General features: G+C 43.2%; 1 protein-coding gene across 1 annotated transcript; it reads right to left on the bottom strand.

Annotated features, from left to right (window-relative positions):
* Positions 1-428: 428 nt before the first annotated feature.
* Positions 429-22,268, bottom strand: LOC140485947 (uncharacterized protein C13orf42). The gene is made up of 3 exons (XM_072584389.1): positions 21,855-22,268; positions 2,746-2,893; positions 429-1,314 (listed from the first exon to the last, which is right to left on the bottom strand). Exons 1-3 carry the CDS (start codon positions 22,266-22,268, stop codon positions 1,070-1,072), a joined length of 807 nt encoding a protein of 268 aa, XP_072440490.1. The 3' UTR covers positions 429-1,069.
* Positions 22,269-23,493: the final 1,225 nt, after the last annotated feature.

Below are 23,493 nucleotides of genomic sequence, written 5' to 3'. Positions count from 1 at the left end.
GTTTCAGGTCCGGTGACCCTTCCTCAGAACTGATGGTGACTTGGAAAATGTCAGTTAATATGCAGAAGATAGGCTGGGGGAAGGGGTTAAGGAGTAAACGATAGGTGGAGATAAAGCCCAAAGAGAGAGAACAGTTGGACAGACAAAGGAGTCAGTAACGATCTGGCTGGGAGGGTGAATAGCTGTTACTGGTGACTGTTAGTGGTGAACAATATGTAGTCGTGATTTGGAGGTGCCAGTCTTGGACTGGTGTGTATGAAGTTAAAAATCACACAACACCATGTTATAGTCCAACAGGTTTAATTGGAAGCATTAGCTTTCGGAGCGACACTCCTTCCAGGTGGTTGTGACACAATAAACCTGTTGGACTATAACCTGGCGTTGTGTGATTTTTAACTTTGTAAAAATAGGTAGTGTGTAATAGCAGACTATGTGATAACAAGGCCTGGGGTGTGGGGTTGGGGGCTGGGACATGGAGGAGTTCAGCTCCTAAAATTATTGAATGCGGTATTGAGTTTTAAAGACTTCATACCCATTAGATTGTGCATAGTTAGAGGTGTCCACTGCTCATGTGCAAATAACTCTTTGCTAGTCTTCACCATCACTTCAAAATTGGTAGTGTGTTCTCTCTGAGCCCTTCCCACATTACCGAGGCCTGGATGGGCTGTATTACCTTCTCACTCTGTATAGGGTGAGATGTTGGGGGATGGTAAAATATATCAGTCTGAAAGCTGAAAAAAGATGTCTCCACCCTATTGGAATAAAACCTGCATCCCACAGGGGGAGCACCTTCAGGATTGAGGCCTCTGGACACATAGTGAAGAGTTTCCATTCTCTGACAAAGCCACTTAAATTGGATGAGTAGCCCAAATAAATAAAAATGTCACCCCATAAAAATGTTGAAGAAAACCTGATTCCAAAATACAAACATTGATTGTCGCAGGATTTGGTCACCCCCCCCCACCCCCCGGGGGAGATTTTGATGTGAAGCCAAGCATTTTGAAGGATGAAATGGAAACGTGTGTTCAGGAGCGTCCAAGTTTCGAACCATTTGACACTTCGCGGTGATCTAGAACTCATCATCCTCATCACGAGCTCTCGGTTTAAATCGCCAAGTGTGAATTGGACTCTCGACTAATTTCGGGAGGTATATCGGGCGTCGCTCAAGCCTCTTGAGGCTTGATCCTATCCAATCACTGTGCCTCCGAGGTAGCTGCTCAGTCTTTGTCAAATGGCCAATGTCGACGGAGTACCTTCTGGATGACTTCAGGATCCAGTTCGAATGTAAACTGTGTTCACTTGTGCTTGTGGCAACTTGGCACAGAGAAAGAAAGAGAAACATGCTGATTTGTCATTAACATACAATTGTCAGTTACATTAGAAACAAACAGCGCATTTATAAAGAAACTTTTATCTAGTACGTTGCCTTAAGGCACTTCACAGGAGGGTCATTGACTGATCCACATAAAGAGATATTAAACCAGGTGACTAAAATGTTGGTTAAAGGGCTAGACATTTTAAGCAGCATCCTATAGGAAGAGAGAGAGATGGGGAATTTTCAGGAGGGGATTCCAGAGATAAAGTCCTAGACAGTTGAAAGCACACCTGTAATGTGAGAGCGATGAAAACTGAGGGCTTGCTACAGTCCAGAAAGGGAGGAGCGTAGATATATTGGAGGATTACATGCCAACATAAGGCTTCAGAGATAGCGATGTAAGGATTTGAAATCAAGCATGAGAATTTTAAAACAGAGGCACTGCCAGACAGGAACCAGTATGGATTGAGAAGTAGAGGGATGAATTGGATTTGGTGCACCTTCGGTTACAGGCCACTGAGGGTGACCTTAAGTTTTGGAGGTTGTAAAGTAAGAGGTGAGCCAGGAGAGCATTTGAATTGTCAAGTCTAAGGCAACGAAGACATGAATAAACATCGGAACAACAGCAGGCCATTCAGCTTGCTCTGCCATTCAATTCAATCAGAGCCAATCTGCATCTTAACTTTGCTTATCTCCCTTGCTTGCAGACTCCTCAGCACCCTTATCTAATAATGATCTCGCTGTGAGATCACTTACATGCATAAAGGAACATCACAAGCAGCATATGAGCATGGCAGTATCACCATGGCAACACTAAAGCACAGGCTCGCGGCCTGGACAACGGCCCTAGGAAATCTTCCCGGCAATCTGGAAACAAAAACTCCTGGCTCTTCCAGACTACCAGAGATTTCCAAACCAACACATTATCTTCACCGCCATGAAACGTGGGTCAGATTCACATCAAACTAGTTGACCATTTTGATTTGTACTGCCATGTTTCACTGATATCTAGTGGATCATTGAGGTGCCCTAATATTTATGCCTTCAAGCACTGCAATATAATTATAATTGAGGTCATTACTGCAAGAGTCAAGTCTGAAAGTGCAATAGACCGGGTAAAAGCATTAAATAACACTGTCTTGGATGCAGACAGTACTTGCTGTCCAATTTTGCATAAATGTCTCAAAACCTTATTGTTTCCAAATATATTACATGATTGCACTTTTATAGATCAAACTCTTCTTTGTTTCTATTTTGGCATCACGGCTGGAGGTAAAGAGTTAACATTGAACTCTTATTGATTAATATTTAATATTAGCATGAGGAAGGCAAGTTGTAGATCCAACGTACAACTCTGAAATGTCTTGGATCATCATGTCCGTAGGGCTTTGAAGGATAGTAGTGCAGCTTTTTTATCACGAGGTACTTACTAACAAAATCCACGTCAATGTGCGTGTCATCTGCTGGATGAACTTTGGGTTTGCTTTCCTGATCAAAGCCAGCGATGACTGAATCAAAATAAGCTAGTGTCTCAGCCTCTGTTGACACTGGTGCAGGCTTAGATTCACCTTTTGGTTTCTTTTAAATAAATAAAAAACAGTTTTATTGACCTAGGTATGAAAAATGGAAGTGCATAATAGTTAGAGTCATTGGAATGGAAGGGCTTATTAAAAGCTGAAAGGTCTTTCAGATTTGCATTTAGTATACATTTTACATCTGTGGATAAATGAGGAATAAATATATATATATATACACTGCATCTTACCCAACTTCAGGCTGGCCCAAAGCACTTTACAGCCAATGAAATACTTCTGAAGTGTAGTCTTATTGTCATATAAGAAATACAGGAGCCAATTTTCATACAGTAAGTTCTTACAACTGGAAAGCAGTAGGCTTTTACAACAAGAAAGGTTACAATCTGCTTTGGTGATGTTGGCTGGAGGGATAAATGCTAACCAGGACACCACAGGGAACTGCCCTGTTCTTCCTCAAACAAGTCCCATTGGATCTTTTACAACTACCTGAGAAGAACGTGGGATCGTAGAAGATTGTGGCACGGAATGAGGCCATTCAGCCCATCACATTTGTGATAGCTGGAAAAAGGCTGTTTTATATAATCCTACACTACAGCTCTTTGTCTATTTCCCAGTAGGTAATAGCACTTAAGTGTACTTCTAAATTGTTTTGTTTTTAAATAATTGATACACACCACAAAGACGCAAAGACCCAGTACTAATTCCTCAGGATTTTGACTGGAAACAACTTCCAGTCATACAAATATCATTGTTCATTTTTATCCAGCACTGAGTCTACTTTCGATTTAGTTGATGACTCTCTCTCTTGGATCCTATGAGCATTTAACTTTGTGACCAGTAGGCCATGTTGGATCTTACCAAATGCTTGACTAAAATCCCTACAAATTACAAGCATCTTACCTCACAACCTTCCTGGTAATCTTGTAAAAAGCTTCAACCAAGTTTCTCAGACATAGTCTTCCCTTAATAAATCCACTTTACTGTCTTCTGGTTAACATTTAAAGAATTAATACATGATTTAAAACAAAAATGCAGTCTTTGAGGCACAAAAACCCAACAGGCAAAGTGACCCAATAACATCTTATAATAAAAGTTAAAGATTGCATGACATCAAAGACTTATAAGATGGCCAAAAAGTAGTGAGCCACAGGATTGCGTGCATTGAAGAATTCAGCAAAGATAAAGGAAGGGAAAACAGATTAGTGAGAAACATAATAATGGACTGTAAAAGCTTTGGCAAGTATGTAAAAGGAAATATTAACAAAGACAAATGTGGGTCCAATACAGGCAGAGATAGGAGAATTTATATTGGGGAAAAGAATATAGCAAAGAAACTAAAATATTTTGGGCTGAATTTTTTGGCTAAGTCCAAGTTGCATTGAGACTTTTGGAGAGATTTCTGTGGCGAGGCCTCACAGGTTTTCCTGCGAAACCTGGCTCGCTATCACAAATCCCACTGCTGTGACATCTCTAGTTCCATAATACCACAGTGGATATCCTGGGATTCACTGTATCCCTCGAACCATGCCATCTTTAAAATCCCACTACGCACCCAGACAAGCACTGATAGTCTGAGGCTGCCCTGCACCTGTTCCTGACATATGCCATGGATTTGATGGCAGGGGCAAGTCATTGCCCTGCTGTGTGGGTAGAGTCCGAGAGGTCTTGCTGGAGGAGGTGGTGCACAGACAGAATTTCCTCATTCCCCCATAATCAGCAGAGGGAGCATGACACCCAGACCATGCCAACCTTGTCAGAGGTCGGCACTCAGGTCAGTGCAGTCCCAGCCATCTGGAGAAATGCTGAGGACTGTTGGAAGGAAGGTCACTGTCTTTCTCCACACTGATAGGTAAGTGTGCCAACATCTTCTCTCCATGGCCTCACACTCACTCCATCTTTGCGACTGCACCCACCTCCCATCAAGGCCCATCCTTTCCCGTTCTCACTATTGCCAGCTACATCTTCTCTCACGCACTGTCACCTAGCCCAACCCTCAACCCCACTAACTCAACAAGTCTTCTCTGCTGCCTACTCACTCACCACAGGCACCTCCCCACTTGCACCAACAGTAACAGCTGTGCTACGCATTTTCATCTCCCTCTATACCCACCTCTGTCTCATTCCAGGAGGAAAACAGCTCCCATTAGGGAGTCAAGATGGGAGGTGGGCCTCCCGACACTCAGCTCCTCACTGTTGAGTATCCTGATGCTGACCACCTGGAGTGGCTAACCAATTACAGCCAAGGCTCATCTTGAGCAAAGGTTATCTCCTTAGACTTGACTGAGGTCTTTTGACAATAATGACAAGCTTCTTTTCTTTGTGTCAGTGCTAAATGGTAAGATGAAGTAATGCAAGGCAGGGATGCTGGAAGTGCTCAGGTAGGCTCAGAGTGAGTGGGCATTGTGACGGAGAGCGAGGGGCCCGGAGATACAGCCTGGTCCAGTCCGTGAGCTGGCTGTGTGTGTCCCTGAGTGCCCAGTGTCCTTGCTGCAGGGATACAGTGAGAGTTACCAGGCAGCTCGAGATATCATATCAGTGCAAAAGCAGCCTGTAAGTGAGTTGGGGAAACTTCACAGAAGCTGGCACATGTTGGAAGCAAATGTTAATGAATGTTTGATGTGTGTGTGTGTGTGGTTGGTGCCCAATGGAGTATGTCCTGAGATATTGGTGCCCGGTGTCCAACATTGACATCTTTTGGAGCAAGCAGTGAGCTAAAGTCACCAGGTACCCGCTCTGACATTCATGTCAAGAAATCTTGCTTGTCTGGCTCATTGGTTAAGGTGACTTGTCACTACTCAGTGAGAATCTCTCGACACCATTTGTGAAAGCATAAAAGATGGCGTGAGATGCTCCTATTGTCAAGGTGATGCAAATTCTCATCCAGTTCTGCCTCAAATCCCGGCATTGCCCACATTGTTCAGACCCCGTATAGGATTCCATCTGTCTTTGTGTGGAAGAAACAATAAAATCTCCCAGAAATATGAGGGAACCAAAAGACGAGTGAGAATAAAGATTTGAAATAAAGCCGACAAAAAGTAGCACTAAAAAATCTAATGGGACTGAAAATTGCCCTGCACCTGATGAACTCCGTCCTTGAGTGTTGAAAGAGGTGGCTGTAGAGACAGAGATGCATTGGTGGTCATCTTTCAAAATCCTATAGAAAGCAGTGTCTCCTGAATATTACAAGGCAGCAAATGTAATCCCACCATGAAAGAAAGCAAGGGGATAAAAATCATGAGACTACAAACCTTTTAGCCCAGTCATGGACATAATAATAGAAGCTATTATAAGGATATGCTGATTGGACACATGTAAACATGGGTATGATGTACTTGGCATGACAGAAGCGTGTCAGAATTGGGTGATCAGGAATGGGAGCTGAACTTTCAAAAATATTAGACATTTAGGAATGACAGACAAGAAGGAAAAGGAGGTGGAGTTTCACTAATAAGAAGATCAGTACATCAGTAAGAGAGGATCTCAGATCAGAAGGACATTCTGAGCAATCTGTTTGAGTGGGGCTAAGAAATAGCCAGGGGCAACAGGTATTGGTTGAATCTATCTGTAGACTACCAAATGCAACTGTGGGGCATGGTATTAATCAGGAGATGAAAAGCATGCAGCCTGGTCAACACATTAATCATTAGTGACTTCAATCTGTATGTAGTCTGGACAAAACAATTGAGCACTTGTGAAGGATTCATTTCTGGAGGGAATTAGGGATTAGTTTCTATAGCAGTAGTTCTGTATCTAAATGGCTAGTTCTCCCTGTATTCCATGAGATCTAACCTTGCTAATCAGTCTCCCATGGGGAACCTTGTCGAACGCCTTACTGAAGTCCATATGGAGCACATCTACTGCTCTGCCCTCATCAACCTTCTTTGTTACTTCATCAAAAAACTCAATCAAGTTAGTGAGACATGATTTCCCACACACAAAGCTATGTTGACTATCCCGAATCAGTCCTTGCCTTTCCAAATACATGTACATCCTGTCCCTCAGGATTCCCTCCAACAACTTGCCCACCACCGACATCAGGCTCACCGGTCGATAGTTCCCTGGCTTGTCCTTACCACTCTTCTTAAACAGTGACACCACGTTTGCCAACCTCCAGTCTTCCGGCACCTCACCTGTGACTATTGATGATACAAATATCTCAGCAAGAGACCCAGCAATCACTTCTCGAGCTTCCCACAGAGTTCTCGGGTATACCTAATCAGGTCCTGGGGATTTATCCACTTGTAACCGTTTCAAGACATCCAGCACTTCCTCCTCTGTAATCTGGACATTTTGCAAGATGTCACCATCTATTTCCCTACAGTCTATATTTTCCATATCTTTTTTCCACAGTAAATACTGATGCAAAATACTCATTTAATATCTCCCCCATTTTCTATGGCTCCACACAAAGGCCGCCTTGCTGATCTTTGAGGGGCCCTATTCTCTCCCTAGTTACCCTTTTGTCCTTAAGATATTTGTAAAACCCCTTTGGATTCTCCTTAATTCTATTTGCCAAAGCTATCTCATGTCCCTGTTTTATCGTCTTGATTTCCTTCTTAAGTATACTTTATACTCTTCTAAGGATTCCCTCGATCTATCCTGTCTGTACCTGACATATGCTTCCTTCTTTTTCTGAACCAAACCCTCAATTTCTTTAGTCATCCAGCATTCCCTCTACCTACCAGCCTTCCCTTTCACCCCAACAGGAATATACTTTCTCTGGAGTCTTGTTATCTCTTTTCCATTTTCCAGCCGTCCCTTTACCTGTGAACATCTGCCTCCAATCAGCTTTTGAAAGTTCTTGCCTAATACCGTCAAAATTGGCCTTTCTCCAATTTAGAACTTCAACTTTTAGATCTGGTCTATCCTTTTCCATCACTATTTTAAAATGAATAGCCAAAGTGCTCCCCCACTGACACCTCAGTCACCTGCCCTGCCTTATTTCACAAGAGTAGGTCAAGTTTTGCACCTTCTCTAGTGGGTACATCTACATACTGAATCAGAAAATTGTCTTGTACACACTTAAGAAATTCCTCTCCATCTAAACCTTTAACACTATGGCAGCCCAGTCAATGTTTGGAAAGTTAAAATCCCCTACTATAACCACCCCATTATTCTTACATATAGCTGAGATCTCCTTACAAGTTTGTTTCTCAATTTCCTTCTGACTATTGGGGGGTCTATAATACAATCCCAATAAGGTGATCATCCCTTTCTTATTTCTCAGTTCCACCCAAATAACTTCCCTGGATGTATTTCCAGGAATATCCTCCCTTAGCACGGCTGTAATGCTATCCCTTATCAAGAACTCCACTCCCCCTCCTCTCTTGCCTCCCTTTCTATCCTTCCTGTAGCATTTGTATCCTGGAACATTCAGCTGCCAGTCCTGTCCATCCCTGAGCCATGTTTCCGTAATTGCTATGATATCCCAGTCCCATGTTCCTAACCATGCCCTGAGTTCATCTGCCTTCCCTGTTAGGCCCCTTGCATTGAAATAAATGCAGTTTAATTTATTAGTCCTACCTTGTCCCTACCTGCCCTGACTGTTTGACTCACTTCTGTTCTCAGCTGTACCCATCTCAGATCGATCTCTTTCCTCACTATCTCCCTGGGTCCCATCCCCCCACCTTACTAGTTTAAATCCTCCCAAACAGTTCTAGCAAATTTCCCTGCCAGTATATTAGACCCCTTCCAATTTAGGTGCAATCCATCCTTCTTATACAGGTCACTTCTACCCCAAAAGAGATTCCAATGATCCAAAAATGTGAATCCTTCCCCCATACACCAGCTCCTCAGCCATGCATTCATCTGCTCTATCCTCCTATTCCTGCCCTCACTAGCTCGTAGCACCGGGAGTAATCCAGATATTACTACCCTTGAGGACCTCCTTTTTAAAATTTTACCTAACTTTCTATAATAGAGGGTGGTGGTGGAGGGTTGTTTTTCAGACTGAAGGCCTGTGACCAGTGGAGTGCCACAAGGATCGGTGCTGGACCCTCTACATTTTGTCATTTATAGAAATGATTTGGATGTGAGCATAAGAGGTAGTAAGTTTGCAGATGACACCAAAATTGGAGGTGTTGTGGACAACGAAGAAGGTTACCTCAGATTACTACAGGATCTGGACCAGATGGGCCAATGGGCTGAGAAGTGGCAGATGGAGTTTAATTCAGATAAATGCGAGGTGCTGCATTTTGGGAAAGCAAATCTTAGCAGGACTTATACACTTAATGGTAAGGTCCTAGAGAGTGTTGCTGAACAAAGAGACCTTGGAGTGCAGGTTCATAGCTCCTTGAAAGTGGAGTTGCAGGTAGATAGGATAGTGAAGGTGGTGTTTGGTATGCTTTCCTTTATTGGTCAGAGTATTGAGTACAGGAGCTGGGAGGTCATGTTGCGGCTGTACAGGACATTGGTTAGGCCACTGTTGGAATATTGCATGCAATTCTGGTCTCCTTCCTATCGGAAAGATGTTGTGAAACTTGAAAGGGTTCAGAAACGATTTACAAGGATGTTGCCAGGGTTGGAGGAACTGAGCTACAGGGAGAGGCTGAACAGGCTGGGGCTGTCTTCCCCAGACTGTCGGAGGCTGAGGGGTGACCTTATAGAGGTTTAGGGGCATGGATAGGGTAAATAGGCAAAGTCCTTTCCCTGGGGTCGGGGAGTCCAGAGCTAGAGGGTTTAGGGTGAGAGGGGAAAGATATAAAAGAGACCTAAGGGGCAACTTTTTCATACAGAGAATGGTACGTGTATGGAATGAACTGCCAGAGGATTGGAGGCTGCTACAATTGCAACATTTAAGAGGCATTTGGATAGGTATATGAATAGGAAGGGTTTGGGGGGATATGGGCCGGGTGCTGGCAGGTGGGACTAGATTGGGTTGGGATATCTGGTCAGCATGGACGGGTTGGACCGAAGGGTCTGTTTCCATGCTGTACATCTCTATGACTCTATGACTCAGTATATTGAGGATCCAACGAGAGGACAGGCCACTTTAGATCTAGTATTATGCATTGGAAAGAGTCTAATCAACAATCATGTTGCAAAAGGGCCTTTGGGGATGTGTGACCATAATATGACAGAATTTTACATTATGTTTGAAAGTGAGGTAGTTCATTCTGAAGCAAGTTAAATTTGAATCAGGGAAATTGTGTAGGCACAAATTGGTTCATAGCATCATAGAATGATGTAATAGAGTAGAGGTCCTTCGGCCTATTGAAAATACACAACTACCTAAAATAATTGCAATTTCCCTGGTTGAATTGGATTGAGAAAATATATTCAAGAGTATGATTGTACATAAGGGATCTTTAAAGAACTATGACAAGACTTACAGCAAACTATGCATTCTTTCAAGATGCAAAAACTCAAAAATAAAACGCCAGTCAGTCAACTCTGGCTAACGAAGGAAACCAGAGATTGTATCAGATTAAAAGAAATGTTTTGTGAACTTGCTATTTTCAGTAATTCGAGAGATTGAGAGGATTTTAGAATACACCAAAGGAGGACTGAAACACTGACAACAAAGGAAGAACAGAATATAAATGCAATTCAATGAAAAACATAAAAATCGACTGTAAAAGCTTCTATACGTGCCTAAACAGGAAATGTTTGGTGAAAATGAACACAAGTCCATTGCAGTCAAAGTCAGAAGCATTGATAACAGGGAAAAGTGGAATGACAGAGAAGCTAAGTGATTACTTTCCATCCATTTTCACAAAGGAAGATGTTAGAAACCTCCTAGAACCTGAGAACCAACTGGCTGGGGAGAATGAGGAGTTGGAGGAAACTAGCATTAGTGGGAAGGTTATACGAGAAATTAATGGGGCTGAAAATTGATATATCCCCAGCAACTGATACATCTCAAAGTCTTGAAAGGTGTGGCTATAGAGAAATTGATGCATTGGTGATTATCTTAGATTCGAGAATGACTCCTGCAGATTGGAATGTAATAAGTGTCATCACACTAGTTAAGCATAGAGCAAGAGGGAAAAAAAGGAATATCAGGCCCATCAGCTTTATATTGGGCATAGTCAGCAAGGATTTGCAAATAAGAAATCATGTTTTATGAACAGGATGGAGTATTTTTAAAGATATTACTAACAAAATTGATAAAGGAGATTTTATGGGCACAATATACTTAGACTTTCAGAAGGCTTTTGATAAAAATTCCCAACAGGAGATTTGTTAAAAAGATTCAAGCATATTGGATAAGAGTAAAGTGTTGGCCTGGATAAATGATTGGTTTACACACAGAAAACATAGAGTGGTCATCCTCACAACTGCAGGCTGTGACTAGTGGGGTGCTGCAAGGTGCAGTACTTGGGCTCCAGCTGTTCACAATGCATATCAACGTGTTAGATTTCAGGACCAAGTGTAGTAATTACAAGAAAGCAGATGATACAACGCCAAGTGGGATTGTGTGTTGTGAGGAAGATGGAAAGTGGCTTCAGGAGGATTTGGATATTCTTGTTGAGTGGGCACGGATATGGCAAATGGAATATAATTTGGAAAAAGGTGAGGTTATCCACTTTGTTCAGAGAAACAGATCTGCAGAGTATTTCTTAAATGGTAAGAGGTTGGAAAGTGGAGATATTGGGGGATCTGGGTGTCCTTGTCAATAAGTCACTGAAGGCTAACATATAGATTTGGTAGGTTTTTAGGAAGGTTAATGGAACATTAGCCTTTATTGAAAGAAGATTGAGTACAGGAATAGTGAAGTCTTGGTGCAATTGTATAGAAGTTTGGTTAGACCAGACCTGGAGTACCATGTGCAGTTTGATCTCCTTACCTTAGGAAAGATATTGTTGCTATAGAGGCAGCAAAGATTCACCAGACTTGTTCCGAACAGCACTGTGGATGTACCTACACCACGCGGACTGCTTAAGTCCAAGAAAGAGGCTCACTTCCACTTTCTAAAGGGCAGATAGGGATGGACAATGAATGCTGGATAACCAGTGAGATGTATATGCCAGGAAAGAATCAAAGAAAACTGGTGTGGTATTACAGAGGTAGGTTCCTGCGATGGTGGGATTATCCAATGAGGAGAGTTATAGAGTCATAGAGTCGGGCCCACTTGAGTTTCACAAGATGAATGAGAGGTAATCTCCTCAAGGCATACAACATTCTTACAGGGCTTGGAAGGAGGATTTTCCCCCTGTCTGTGGGCACGGAACCATGGAACATAGTCGCCAAATAAGAGGTAGGAGCTTTCAGGACTGAGAGGAGGAGGAATATCTCAAACTCTTGCCAATTGTTTGTTCCATAGGGATGTGAAGGCTTAATCAATGACTATATTGAAGGCAGAGATTCATAGATTTCTATTTATTGAAGACATCATGGGATGGGGGTAGTGTGGGAAAATGCTGTTGAGCTAGAAGATCAGCACTCTCTAGTTGAATGGTAGAGTGGGTTTGAAGGGCTGAGTGGCCTACTCTTACTATTTATTCCAATGTTTGATAAACTGTATGTTTCTAAATAACAATTAACACTCTCAGACATTTTTCCAAAAGTCTTCCCACCACTGAGGTGAGATTGACTGATTTGTAATGTGTGTCTTTCTTTTGTCCTTCTTACAAAATGTTACAAGGACCCACTGCTCAACAGGAGAAAAAGCATCCAGACAGAGGGCAGTCGTGAGAAGCAACTGAGGAAGATTCTGGGAGAAGTCAGCTCCGACACCACAACCAATAAGGGGATAGCAGAGGACCCAGTGCTCAACAGGAGAAAGAGAATCTAAGAGACAGCCATTTGGGAGTGTCATTTTGAAGAGGGGCTTTGATGTCAAAGTGCCATTGGGGTCAAAGTGTTGGCTTTGAGTGAACAATGAGCTTTGCTGAGAAGGGTGAGCAGAATTAAAATATGGTAAAGTAAGATGTCTCATTTTCTTTCAATCTTGTGGTTACTGGAAGGTAGTAATGGCAGTTAATGGAATAGTATGCTTATCCTGGGAGATCAGGGAGAAGTCAAATATGCCTGACAACCATGTCTGCAGGAAGTGTGTCCATGTGCAGCTCCTCTCAGACCACATGGATCAGTTGGAGCAGCAGATGGACTCACTGAGGAGCATCCAGGAGACAGAATGTTTTATTGATAAGGAGTTTCAGGGATGTGGTCACAGCCAGATAGATGGGTGACCGCCAGCAGGAGCAGGCAGGCAGTACAGGAGTGCCCTCTGGCTCCTCTCCCCTCTAACAAGTTTGCTGCATTGGATAGTGTAAGGGAACTGGCTTCTTGGGGAAAGCAAGAGCAGAAGCCAGATCAGTGGCACCATGATTAACTCTGTTGTACAGCAGGGAGGGTCAATGTGTAGGTTGGGATAGGGGACTTGATAGTCAGGAGCACAGATACGCATTTCTGTGGCCACGAGCGAGATTCCATGATGGTGTGTTACCACCCTGGTGCCAGGGTCAAGGATGTCTCTGAGTGTGCACAGGATGTTCTGAAAGGGAGGGTGAAGAACCAGAGGTTGTGGTCCAGACTGGGACTGGGACAACATAGGCAGGAAGAGAGATGAGGGAATTTAGGGAGTTAGGTACAAAGGTGAAAAGCGGGACCTCTCGGGTTATAATCTTGGGATTGCTCCCTGTGCCACAGGATAGTTTAATGTGCGGCTAAAAAGCTGGTGTAGGAGGAGGACTTCAAATATCTGGATCCCTTCCAGGGAACGAGGGACCTGTACAAGAACAGTGGGTTGTACCAAAACTGGGGGGATACCAAGATCCAGGGAGGTTTGCTCATGCCACTCGAATGTTTAAACTCGTGTGCTGGGAGTTGGGAACCAGAGCAGTGATTCAACATGTGGAGTGATTGAGGAGAAGTTAAAGGTTGTTGTAGTGGGTGATTTTAACCTCTAATATCCCCAGGATTGACTGGGACTCACTTTGTGTCAGGGGCTTCGAAGGGGCAGAATTTGTTCGGTGGATGCAAGGGGGATTCTTGAAACAATATGTAGATAATCCAACCAGGCTGGCAGCCATATGAGGCCTTATAATGGGGCATGAGCCTGGCCAGGAGATTGAAGTTTAAGTGGGTCTTGGGAACAGTGATCATAACTCCAAGAGTTTTTAGATAGTTATGGACAAAGTTAAGACTGATTCTCGGGTGAAGTTTTAAATTGGGGGAAGGCTAATTACGACAGGGCAAGGGCTGGAGAAATTAGATTGGGGCAGCAGTTTGAGTATAAATCCACATCTGGCGCATGGTAGTCTTTTAAACGCCAGTTGATCAGGATTCAGGACCAGAATGTTCCTGGGAGGATAATAAGGATGACAAGATGCCAGAACCCTGGGTGACAAGGGATATTAAAAGGTTAGTTAGAAAGGGGAAAAGAAGCATATTTAGGAAACTGAAATCAGACTAGGTCCTTGAGGAATATAAATGAAGCAGGAAAGAATTTAATTAGGAGGGCTAGAAGAGGCCATGAAATGTCCGTGGCAAGTCAGGGAATAAGGAGAATCCCATCACATTTTATCTGTGTATCAGGAGCAAGAAGGTAGCCAGGGAAAGGGCAGGTCCACTCAATGACAAAGGAGGGAATTTGTGCATGGAGCCAGAGAAAGTGGATGAGGACTTTAATGATGACTTCACATCAATATTCACCAAGGAGAGGGAACTGAAGGGTGGTAAAATTAGGGAAGGATGTGCTGATATTCTGGGCCATGTCAATATGAAGAAGGAGGAGGTGCTGGGTGTATGAAAATCAAGCATGGGAAGGTATTGCGGGGGCCTTGACAGATGTTGTTGTACCCTCTCTAGCCACAGACAAGGTTGCAGAAGACTGGACAACAGCCAATGTTGTTCCTTTCTTTGAGGGCAACATGGATAATCCAAGAAATAATAGGCCATGTGCCTTAAATCAGTGGGAGGGAAAATATTGGAGACGATTCTCCGTGGGGTGGTACAGTGGCTCAGTGGTTAGCACTGCTGCCTCACAGCACCAGGGACTGGGGTTTGGTTCCAACCTCAGGTGTGGAGTCTGTGTGGAGTTTGCACATTCTCCCCATGTCTGTGTGGGTTTCCTCTGGGTGCTCAAGTTTCCTCCCACAATCCAAAGATGTGCAAGTTGGGTGAATTGGCCATGCTAATTTGCCCATAGTGTTCAGGATGTGTAGGTTAGCTGCATGAGTTGTGGTAAATGTAGAGCAAAAAGGTAGGGAATGGGTCTGGGTGGGTTACTCCTCAGAGGGTCGGTGTGGACTTGTTGGGCCGAAGGGCCTGTTTCCACACTGTAGGGATTCTATGAAATTCTATTCTTAGGGACAGGATTTACTTGTGTTTGGAAAAGAATGGACTTACCTGGGACAGACAGCACAGCTAGTACAGGGGAAGTTTTGTCTCATAGATTTGACTGAGTTTTTTGAGAAAGTAATGTAGAACATTGAAGGTAGGGAAATGGATGTCGTCCACATAGAATTTACCGAAACATTTAACAACATTCTTCATGGCAGGCTTGTCCAGGAATCCACAGGAATCATGTGGAATCCACAGTGAATTGGTAAATTGGATTAAAATTGGCTTGGTCAAGGAAGACAGAGGGTAATTAGGGAGGGACATTTTTCTGATTGGAGGTCTGTGGCCAGTGGTGTCCTGCAAGGATGAGTGCTGGGACCTCTGTAGTTTGTAATAGCTAGAAATGATTCAGATGAAAATGTAAGTGGTCTGATTAAGTTTGCATAAAAATGGGTAGAGTTGAGGATAATGAAGAAGGTATTCAAGCTATACAGCTGGATATAAATCAGTTGAAATGCAGGGTGAAGAAATGCCAGATGGAGTTTAATCCAGACAAGTGTAAGGTGATGCATTTTGTGAGGTCAAACACAAGAGGAAAGTATTCAGTAAATGGCAGGATCCTCAGTCGCATTGATATACCGAGAGATCTTGGTGTCCAAGTCGATAGCTCCCTAAAAGTGACTATACAATTTGATAAGGTGGTAAAGAAGATGATAAGCTTGTCTTCATTAGTTGGGGCACTGAGCATAAAAATTGGCAAGTCATGTGGCAGCTGTATAAAACTTTAGTTAGGCAACTTCCCAAATATTGTGCACCATTCTTGTCGCGGCACTATAGGAAGGATGTGAAGGCTTAAAGATGTGAGGTTTACCAGAATGTTGCCCAGATTGGAGTGTATTAGCTCTGAGAAGAGGTTGGGCAAACTTGGACTGTTTTTGTTTGAGCATTGGAAGCTGAGGATGGACCTGATAGAAGTATATAAAATTAGGAGAGGCACGGATAGGGTGGAGAGTCAGAGTCTTTTTCCCAGGGTGGAAATGTCAAATATATAAGGAGCATAGGTTAAACATGAGAGGGGGAGCAATTAAAGGAGACGTGCACAGCAGGGTTTTTGTTACACAAAGGGAGTAGGTGCCCACAACACGCTGCCAGAGGAGGTGTAAACGTAAACACAATAGGAATGTTTAATAGACATTTAGACAGGCATATGAACAGGCAGAGAATACAGGGAAAGGGACCATGTGCAGGCACATGGGATTCATTTAAAATAGCATCATGATGGCACAGACATGTTCCTGTGCTGTACTATTCAATGTTCCTGTTCTGTACTGTTCTACATTCCTGTGCTGTACTGTTCTACGTTCCTGTGCTGAACTGTTCAAAGTTCCTGTGATGTACTGTTCTACGTTCCTGTGCTGTACTGTTCTACGTTCCTGTGATGTACTGTTCTACGTTCCTGTGATGTACTGTTCTACCTTCCCATGCTGTATTGTTCTAGGTTCCTATGCTGTGCTGTCCTACGTTCCTGTGCTGTACTGTTCTAGGTTCCTGTGCTGTACTGTTCTACATTCCTCTGCTGTACTGATCTACGTTCCTGTGCTGTACTGTTCAAAGTTCCTGTGCTGTACTGTTCTACGTTCCTGTGCTGTACTGTTCAAAGTTCCTGTGCTGTACTGTTCTAGGTTCCTGTGCTGTACTGTTCTACATTCCTGTGCTGTACTGTTCTACGTTCCTCTGCTGTACTGTTCTACATTCCTGCGCTGTACTGTTCTACGTTCCTGTGCTGTACTGTTCTACATTCCTCTGCTGTACTGATCTACGTTCCTGTGCTGTACTGTTCAAAGTTCCTGTGCTGTACTGTTCTACGTTCCTGTGCTGTACTGTTCAAAGTTCCTGTGCTGTACTGTTCTAGGTTCCTGTGCTGTACTGTTCTACATTCCTGTGCTGTACTGTTCTACGTTCCTGTGCTGTACTGTTCTACATTCCTGCGCTGTACTGTTCTACGTTACTGCGCTGTGTTGTTCAATGTTCCTGTGCTGAACTGTTCAAAGTTCCTGTGCTGTACTGTTCTAGGTTCCTGTGCTGTACTGTTCTAGGTTCCTGTGCTGTACTGTTCTACGTTCCTGTGCTGTACTGTTCTACATTCCTGCGCTGTACTGTTCTACGTTCCTGTGCTGTACTGTTCTACGTTCCTGTGCTGTACTGTTCAAAGTTCCTGTGCTGTACTGTTCTACATTCCTGCGCTGTACTGTTCTACGTTCCTGTGCTGTACTGTTCTACGTTCCTGTGCTGTACTGTTCTACGTTCCTGTGCTGTACTGTTCTAGGTTCCTGTGCTGTACTGTTCTACATTCCTGTGCTGTACTGTTCTACGTTCCTGTGCTGTACTGTTCTACATTCCTGCGCTGTACTGTTCTACGTTACTGCGCTGTGTTGTTCAATGTTCCTGTGCTGAACTGTTCAAAGTTCCTGTGCTGTACTGTTCTACGTTCCTGTGCTGTACTGTTCAAAGTTCCTGTGCTGTACTGTTCTACGTTCCTGTGCTGTACTGTTCTACATTCCTGCGCTGTACTGTTCTACGTTCCTGTGCTGTACTGTTCTACGTTCCTGTGCTGTACTGTTCTACGTTCCTGCGCTGTACTGTTCTACGTTCCTGTGCTGTACTGTTCTAGGTTCCTGTGCTGTACTGTTCTACATTCCTGTGCTGTACTGTTCTACGTTCCTGTGCTGTACTGTTCTACATTCCTGCGCTGTACTGTTCTACGTTACTGCGCTGTGTTGTTCAATGTTCCTGTGCTGAACTGTTCAAAGTTCGTGTGATGTACTGTTCTACATTCCTGCGCTGTACTGTTCTACGTTACTGCGCTGTGTTGTTCAATGTTCCTGTGCTGAACTGTTCAAAGTTCGTGTGATGTACTGTTCTACATTCCTGTGCTGTACTGTTCTAAGTTCCTGTGCTGTATTGTTCTATGTTCCTGTGCTGTACTGTTCTAGGTTCCTGTGCTGTACTGTTCTACATTCCTGTGCTGTACTGTTCTATGTTCCTGTGCTGTACTGTTCTATGTTCCTGTGCTGTACTGTTCTACATTCCTGTGCTGTACTGTTCTACGTTCCTGTGCTGTACTGTTCAAAGTTCCTGTGATGTACTGTTCTACATTCCTGTGCTATACTGTTCTACGTTCCTGTGCTGTATTGTTCTACGTTCCTGTGCTGTACTGTTCTACGTTCCTGTGCTGAACTGTTCAAAGTTCCTGTGATGTACTGTTCTACATTCCTGTACTGAACTGTTCAATGTTCCTGTGCTGTACTGTTCTATGTTCCTGTGCTGTACTGTTCTATGTTCCTGTGCTGAACTGTTCAAAGTTCCGGTGCTGTACTGTTCTACGTTCCTGTGCTGTACTGTTCTACGTTCCTGTGCTGTACTGTTCTACATTCCTGTGCTGTACTGTTCTACGTTCCGGTGCTGTACTGTTCTACGTTCCTGCGCTGTGCTGTTCAATGTTCCTGTACTGAACTGTTCAATGTTCCTGTGCTGTACTGTTCTATGTTTCTGTGCTGTACTGTTCTATGTTCCTGTGCTGAACTGTTCAAAGTTCCGGTGCTGTACTGTTCTACGTTCCTGTGCTGTACTGTTCTACGTTCCTGTGCTGTACTGTTCTACATTCCTGTGCTGTACTGTTCTACGTTCCGGTGCTGTACTGTTCTACGTTCCTGCGCTGTGCTGTTCAATGTTCCTGTGCTGTGCTGTTCAATGTTCCTGTGCTGTAAGGTTCTATATTCTATGTTAATGGTCTTACTGTCTCCCAATACCACACCTGTAGCCAACGAGGATTAGAAAGTTATAGTGGGAGCCGGTCAATTTTCTTCTTTGTTTTTCTTAACCGTCTAGGATGCACTTCATTCAGGGTTTCAAAAATACTAAGCCAATTAATATTTCCTCTGTTAACAAATTTGTCCTGTCCAATATTTCACTCCTGCTCCTTTACTGCAATGTCTGCACTGGCCCTCCCTTTTGTGATGTAATGTATTCATTGGCTTGTGGTTTGGCTTCACTACTAAATCCTATTTGGATGTCTCACTGGGTAACCTGTGACCTGATATATATTAGAAAGGTTTCCTCTATCTCAGAGTGACTATGGTGGGGCTCTGATTTACCCCTCTGATTTACACTGTAATGCACACTATACTGTGAGGTAGTACATCTCTTTCTGGTACAGCATGTTCCTTCTCTCTTCTCAGACTCCATTACATGTCAGTGGGACATTACAATGTCATTACCCTACATTCATTAAGATATTAAGGATATCTTGCCCATATCTTCTACTTGCACACATAACCTTCTTGGCCACTATTCAATCTTATTCTTTCCTTCATTTGCTTTTTGATCTTATGTATTTATAAAGCAGAGGAAAGACAGAGTGTTTTTCAGACTGCATGAAGATTTGCAGTGGAGGTCTCCAGAGGTTGGTATTGGAATCCTTACTTTTCCTGATGCATATATAAATTATCTAGATCCTGGTGTACAAAGGATAATTCATAATTTGTAGATGACGTGAAATTTGGGAGAACTGTAAACTTAATGGGGAGAATGGTGTAGAACTTTAAAAGGACATTGACATGTTGGTGGAGTGGGCAGATAAGTGGTATTTGAAGTTCAAAGCAGAGAACTGTGACCAGGTACACTTTGGTGCAAAGAACATGGACAAACAGGATAAAATAAAGGGTACTGATCTAAAGGGCAGGCAGGAACAGAGAGGCCAGGGTGCATATGTGCAAACATCATTAAAGGTTGGGTTCGGGAGCGGTTGGCCAGGATGTTGCCCGGTATGGAAGGTGTGAGTTAGAAAGAAAGGCTGGACAGGCTGGGACTTCTTTCACTGGAGTGTCAGAGGTTGAGAGGCAACATTATAGAAGTTTATAAAATCATGAGCGGTATTGATAGAGTTAATGGTATTGTCTTTTTCCTAGGATGGGGAAATTTCAAGACCGTGCGGCACATTCTTAAGGTGAGAGCAAAGAGATTTTAAAAAGACTTAGGGGAAATGTTTTACATAGAGGGTGGTTTGCTTGAGCATTGAACTTCGTGAGGAAGTGATGGATGTGGGTACAATTACAATGTTTAAAAGACATTTAGATAAATTCATGATTATGAAAGGTTTGAAGGGATATACGCCAGGAGCAGGCGGGGGTGGGACTAGTTTAGTTTGAGATTATGTTCAGCATGGACTGGTTGGGCCAAAGGGTCTGTTTCCATGCTGTACATCTCTATGACAGGTAGCGAGAGCTATTAATCAAGCATACAGTATTCTGAACTTCATTAATAGGGGCATAGAGTACAGGGGCAAGCAGATTATGATGAACTTATATAAGACACTGGTGAGACCTCAGCTGCTGAATTGTGAACAGTTTCAGGCACCGCACTATGGGAAAGGTGGGAATGCAATGGAGAGAGTGTGGAAGCAGTTTGTGAGAAGTGTTCCAGCAATGAGGAGAGAATTGAGAAGTTGGGGTTGTTTTTCTTGGAGAGAAGAGAACTAAGAGGAGATTTGATGAAACTTTTCAAAATCATATGGGGCCTGGACAGAGTGGCTAAGGAGAAATTGATCCCACTCATAAATAGTACCAGAGAGCACAGTTTTAACTCTGGTCCACAACCCTTGCTCAGTCTCCTTTGGAACTTGGGGTCCTAGATTCTGAACAGTCTCCTCCTCTGCCTCTGTCAAAAGTTCAAAACAAAAATCTATTTTCCACTACCTTTCAGTTTTAAAGAAGAATCATAGTAGACTTGAAACATCAACTCCATCTGTCTCACCACAGGAGCTGCCAGACCTGCTGAGTTTCACCAGCATTTGCTGCTTTCAATTCAGGTTTCCGCAGTATTTTGCCTTTATATGATTCACTACCATTTCCACTTGAGTTAAAGACCAGCATTTTAACTAGCTCAGGCTATCCCAAACCACTTTAGAGCCAACTCTGCTTTTGATAATCACAGTAATCTGTAAGAGAGGAATGTGGCAGCTAATTATGTCCAGCAAGCTCCCACATTGAGCAATGGTTGGATGGTCTGTTTCACTCAACTGGGAGAAATCTCTGCCTCTTCAAATAGTGTCACAGAGTTGGTTAAATTCAGTTGTTTGCAAATCATCAAATATTCATGTAGAAAGAGCAAGATGATATTAAAGGGCAGCTTTCAGAGTTATTATCCATTATCATAACTGTCAACACCAGGGATGGAAACATGAGATAAAAACTTGCTTCCACACTCTCTCCAATGCATTCCCATCCTTCCCATAGTGTGGTGCCTGAAACTGTTCACAATTCACCAGCTGAGGTCTAACAAGTGTCTTATATAAATTCATCATAGCCTCCCTGCTCCTGTACTCTATGGTCCTGTTAATGAAGCTCAGAATATTGTATGCTTTATTAATAGCTCGTTCTATCTACATGCCACCTTTCACAACTTTTACATACTGCACCCAGGTCTCTCTGCTCTTGCATGTCTTTTACATCAATAGTATTGGAGGAATTCAGCAGATCAGGCAGCATTTATAGATGGAGAAATGGAATCAACATTTCAAATCCAATGTGACTGTTCCAAATAAGAGATGCAGCCAGACCCATTGAATTTCTCTAGCATTCCCTGTTTTTATTTAGATTTCTAAAATGCTCAGTACATTCCTTTTATTTGAGATGGAAATATGAAAGTAGACCCCCGGGATTCCATTAGTTATTGGAAATTTAATCCTTATTCAGGAAGGAAGAATATTAAACACTTGCCTTGGAGGTGTGTTTGGAAGCTGTCCCTTTCTTGTTAGATTTGCAAGGCTTTGTTGATGCAGAGCACGGATCTGGGCCGTTCTCCTTACACTTTTTGAGGTTACTGACAGGCTGGTATTGTTTGCGCAGGACTATCAGATCCTGTAGGTACTGGAGACAGTCTTGTGTCCTTGACAACATCCAGACTGGATCTTCAGCCGTGATGTTGTAGAGAGTGGAGTGCACACTTACATCACTCTTGCTCCGTTTCAGAGAACTACCCAGGTTCTGGTGACATTCCCCCGTCAGGTAGAGGGAGGTACTGCGGACCAACCTGATCTCACACTCTTCTCTCTGCCACTCCTCATTTCCTCCGGGCTCAATCAGTTTTCTCTCCTCATGGGGACGAAACATGGAGTTCAGCTTCTTCAACATGACCCTCCTGCAGTGTCTCTATCCACCTGACTCAACAAACCACAGAGCTGCTAAGAGTCAGTAGCTCACAAACCTGAGAGGCAGAAGCTTAGGTGGCACTCATCGAGAGGTTCATCATTTCAACAGCACCATGAAGAAAGAGGCTTCTTTCTCACTCCTAATGTGTGCAGCGGTTGGCCCATTGGTTAAAAACCCATCCGTTCGAAAATTCTTCTTTCGGCTCAATCCACGATTGGTCACAGATGTTTAGCCATGATCACTGCACCAAAAGACCAGGTACTGACCAAGGTGCTGAAAGAACATGTAGGGACACAGACCTTGAAGCAGCCCAGAATAAAAATGATGCTAACTAGTCCACAGCCCCCAACTCACAAGACACCCCACTCTGCATGTGTCAGGATCAATGTAGAAGACAGAAAAGTGACAGGGGCCAGTTGATGCTCCAATAACAGGCTGAAGGGTTGTAATCTGATAGTATCTCCTTCCATGTCACACGAGCATTTCGGATCATGTGTCTCCCTGTCCCTCTGCAAACAAAAGTTTTACCTTCGCCAGCCAGTCAAATATCGTTAATCCAAATAGTAGCAGTCAAGAGAAATGGAGGCATTGTCAAGTATTATGCTTAACAGCTCACATATCAATACTGACAAACAGAAGGTACAAAGTGGCACATTTTCTGCTGGATCAAGAATATTTAGGGGAAAGAAAACAACATTTTGCAGCAATTCTGGGAAGAAATAAGATGTGGCTGTGTTTTAGTTACATCAGCGCTGAACATGTCAAAGGAGCTGAAGTGCTAAATCATGAATGGGATGGGATGGGATAAGGTTACTGTGTACATGGACCTGTCTGTTTCTCCTTGCACAATGGGCTAGGTTTCATTTATTAAAACGATTATATAGAAGAGTACAAAGCAGTAACAGAACTTTACTGCGAGCATTTAGTACTTTCCTGCTCCACTAGAAATACAAGATTAGATTTTAGGCAAAGAGAGCAGTTATTCTGAGCACAAAGAGCGAGAGTTTATTAAAGTGTATTCATGAGGATCTCTTCTACAATTGGTGGGTCAACACAAAGGGATTTTGCAATGCAAAGTCACACCTACATTTGGCATTTGGTACAGACGAGTTGAAAGATGAACATTGAACAAACACCAGACATCAATCTCTCCTCAGAGAAAAAAACTGTCATCCTAGCAATCAGTCTAGTGAAACCTCAGTGCACT

Source organism: Chiloscyllium punctatum, chromosome 15, assembly GCF_047496795.1.
Source record: "Chiloscyllium punctatum isolate Juve2018m chromosome 15, sChiPun1.3, whole genome shotgun sequence".
NCBI classification, from domain to species: domain Eukaryota; kingdom Metazoa; phylum Chordata; class Chondrichthyes; order Orectolobiformes; family Hemiscylliidae; genus Chiloscyllium; species Chiloscyllium punctatum.
Note: the sequence above shows the minus strand (reverse complement) of the source record. Positions and strands in the feature narration are given on the sequence as shown.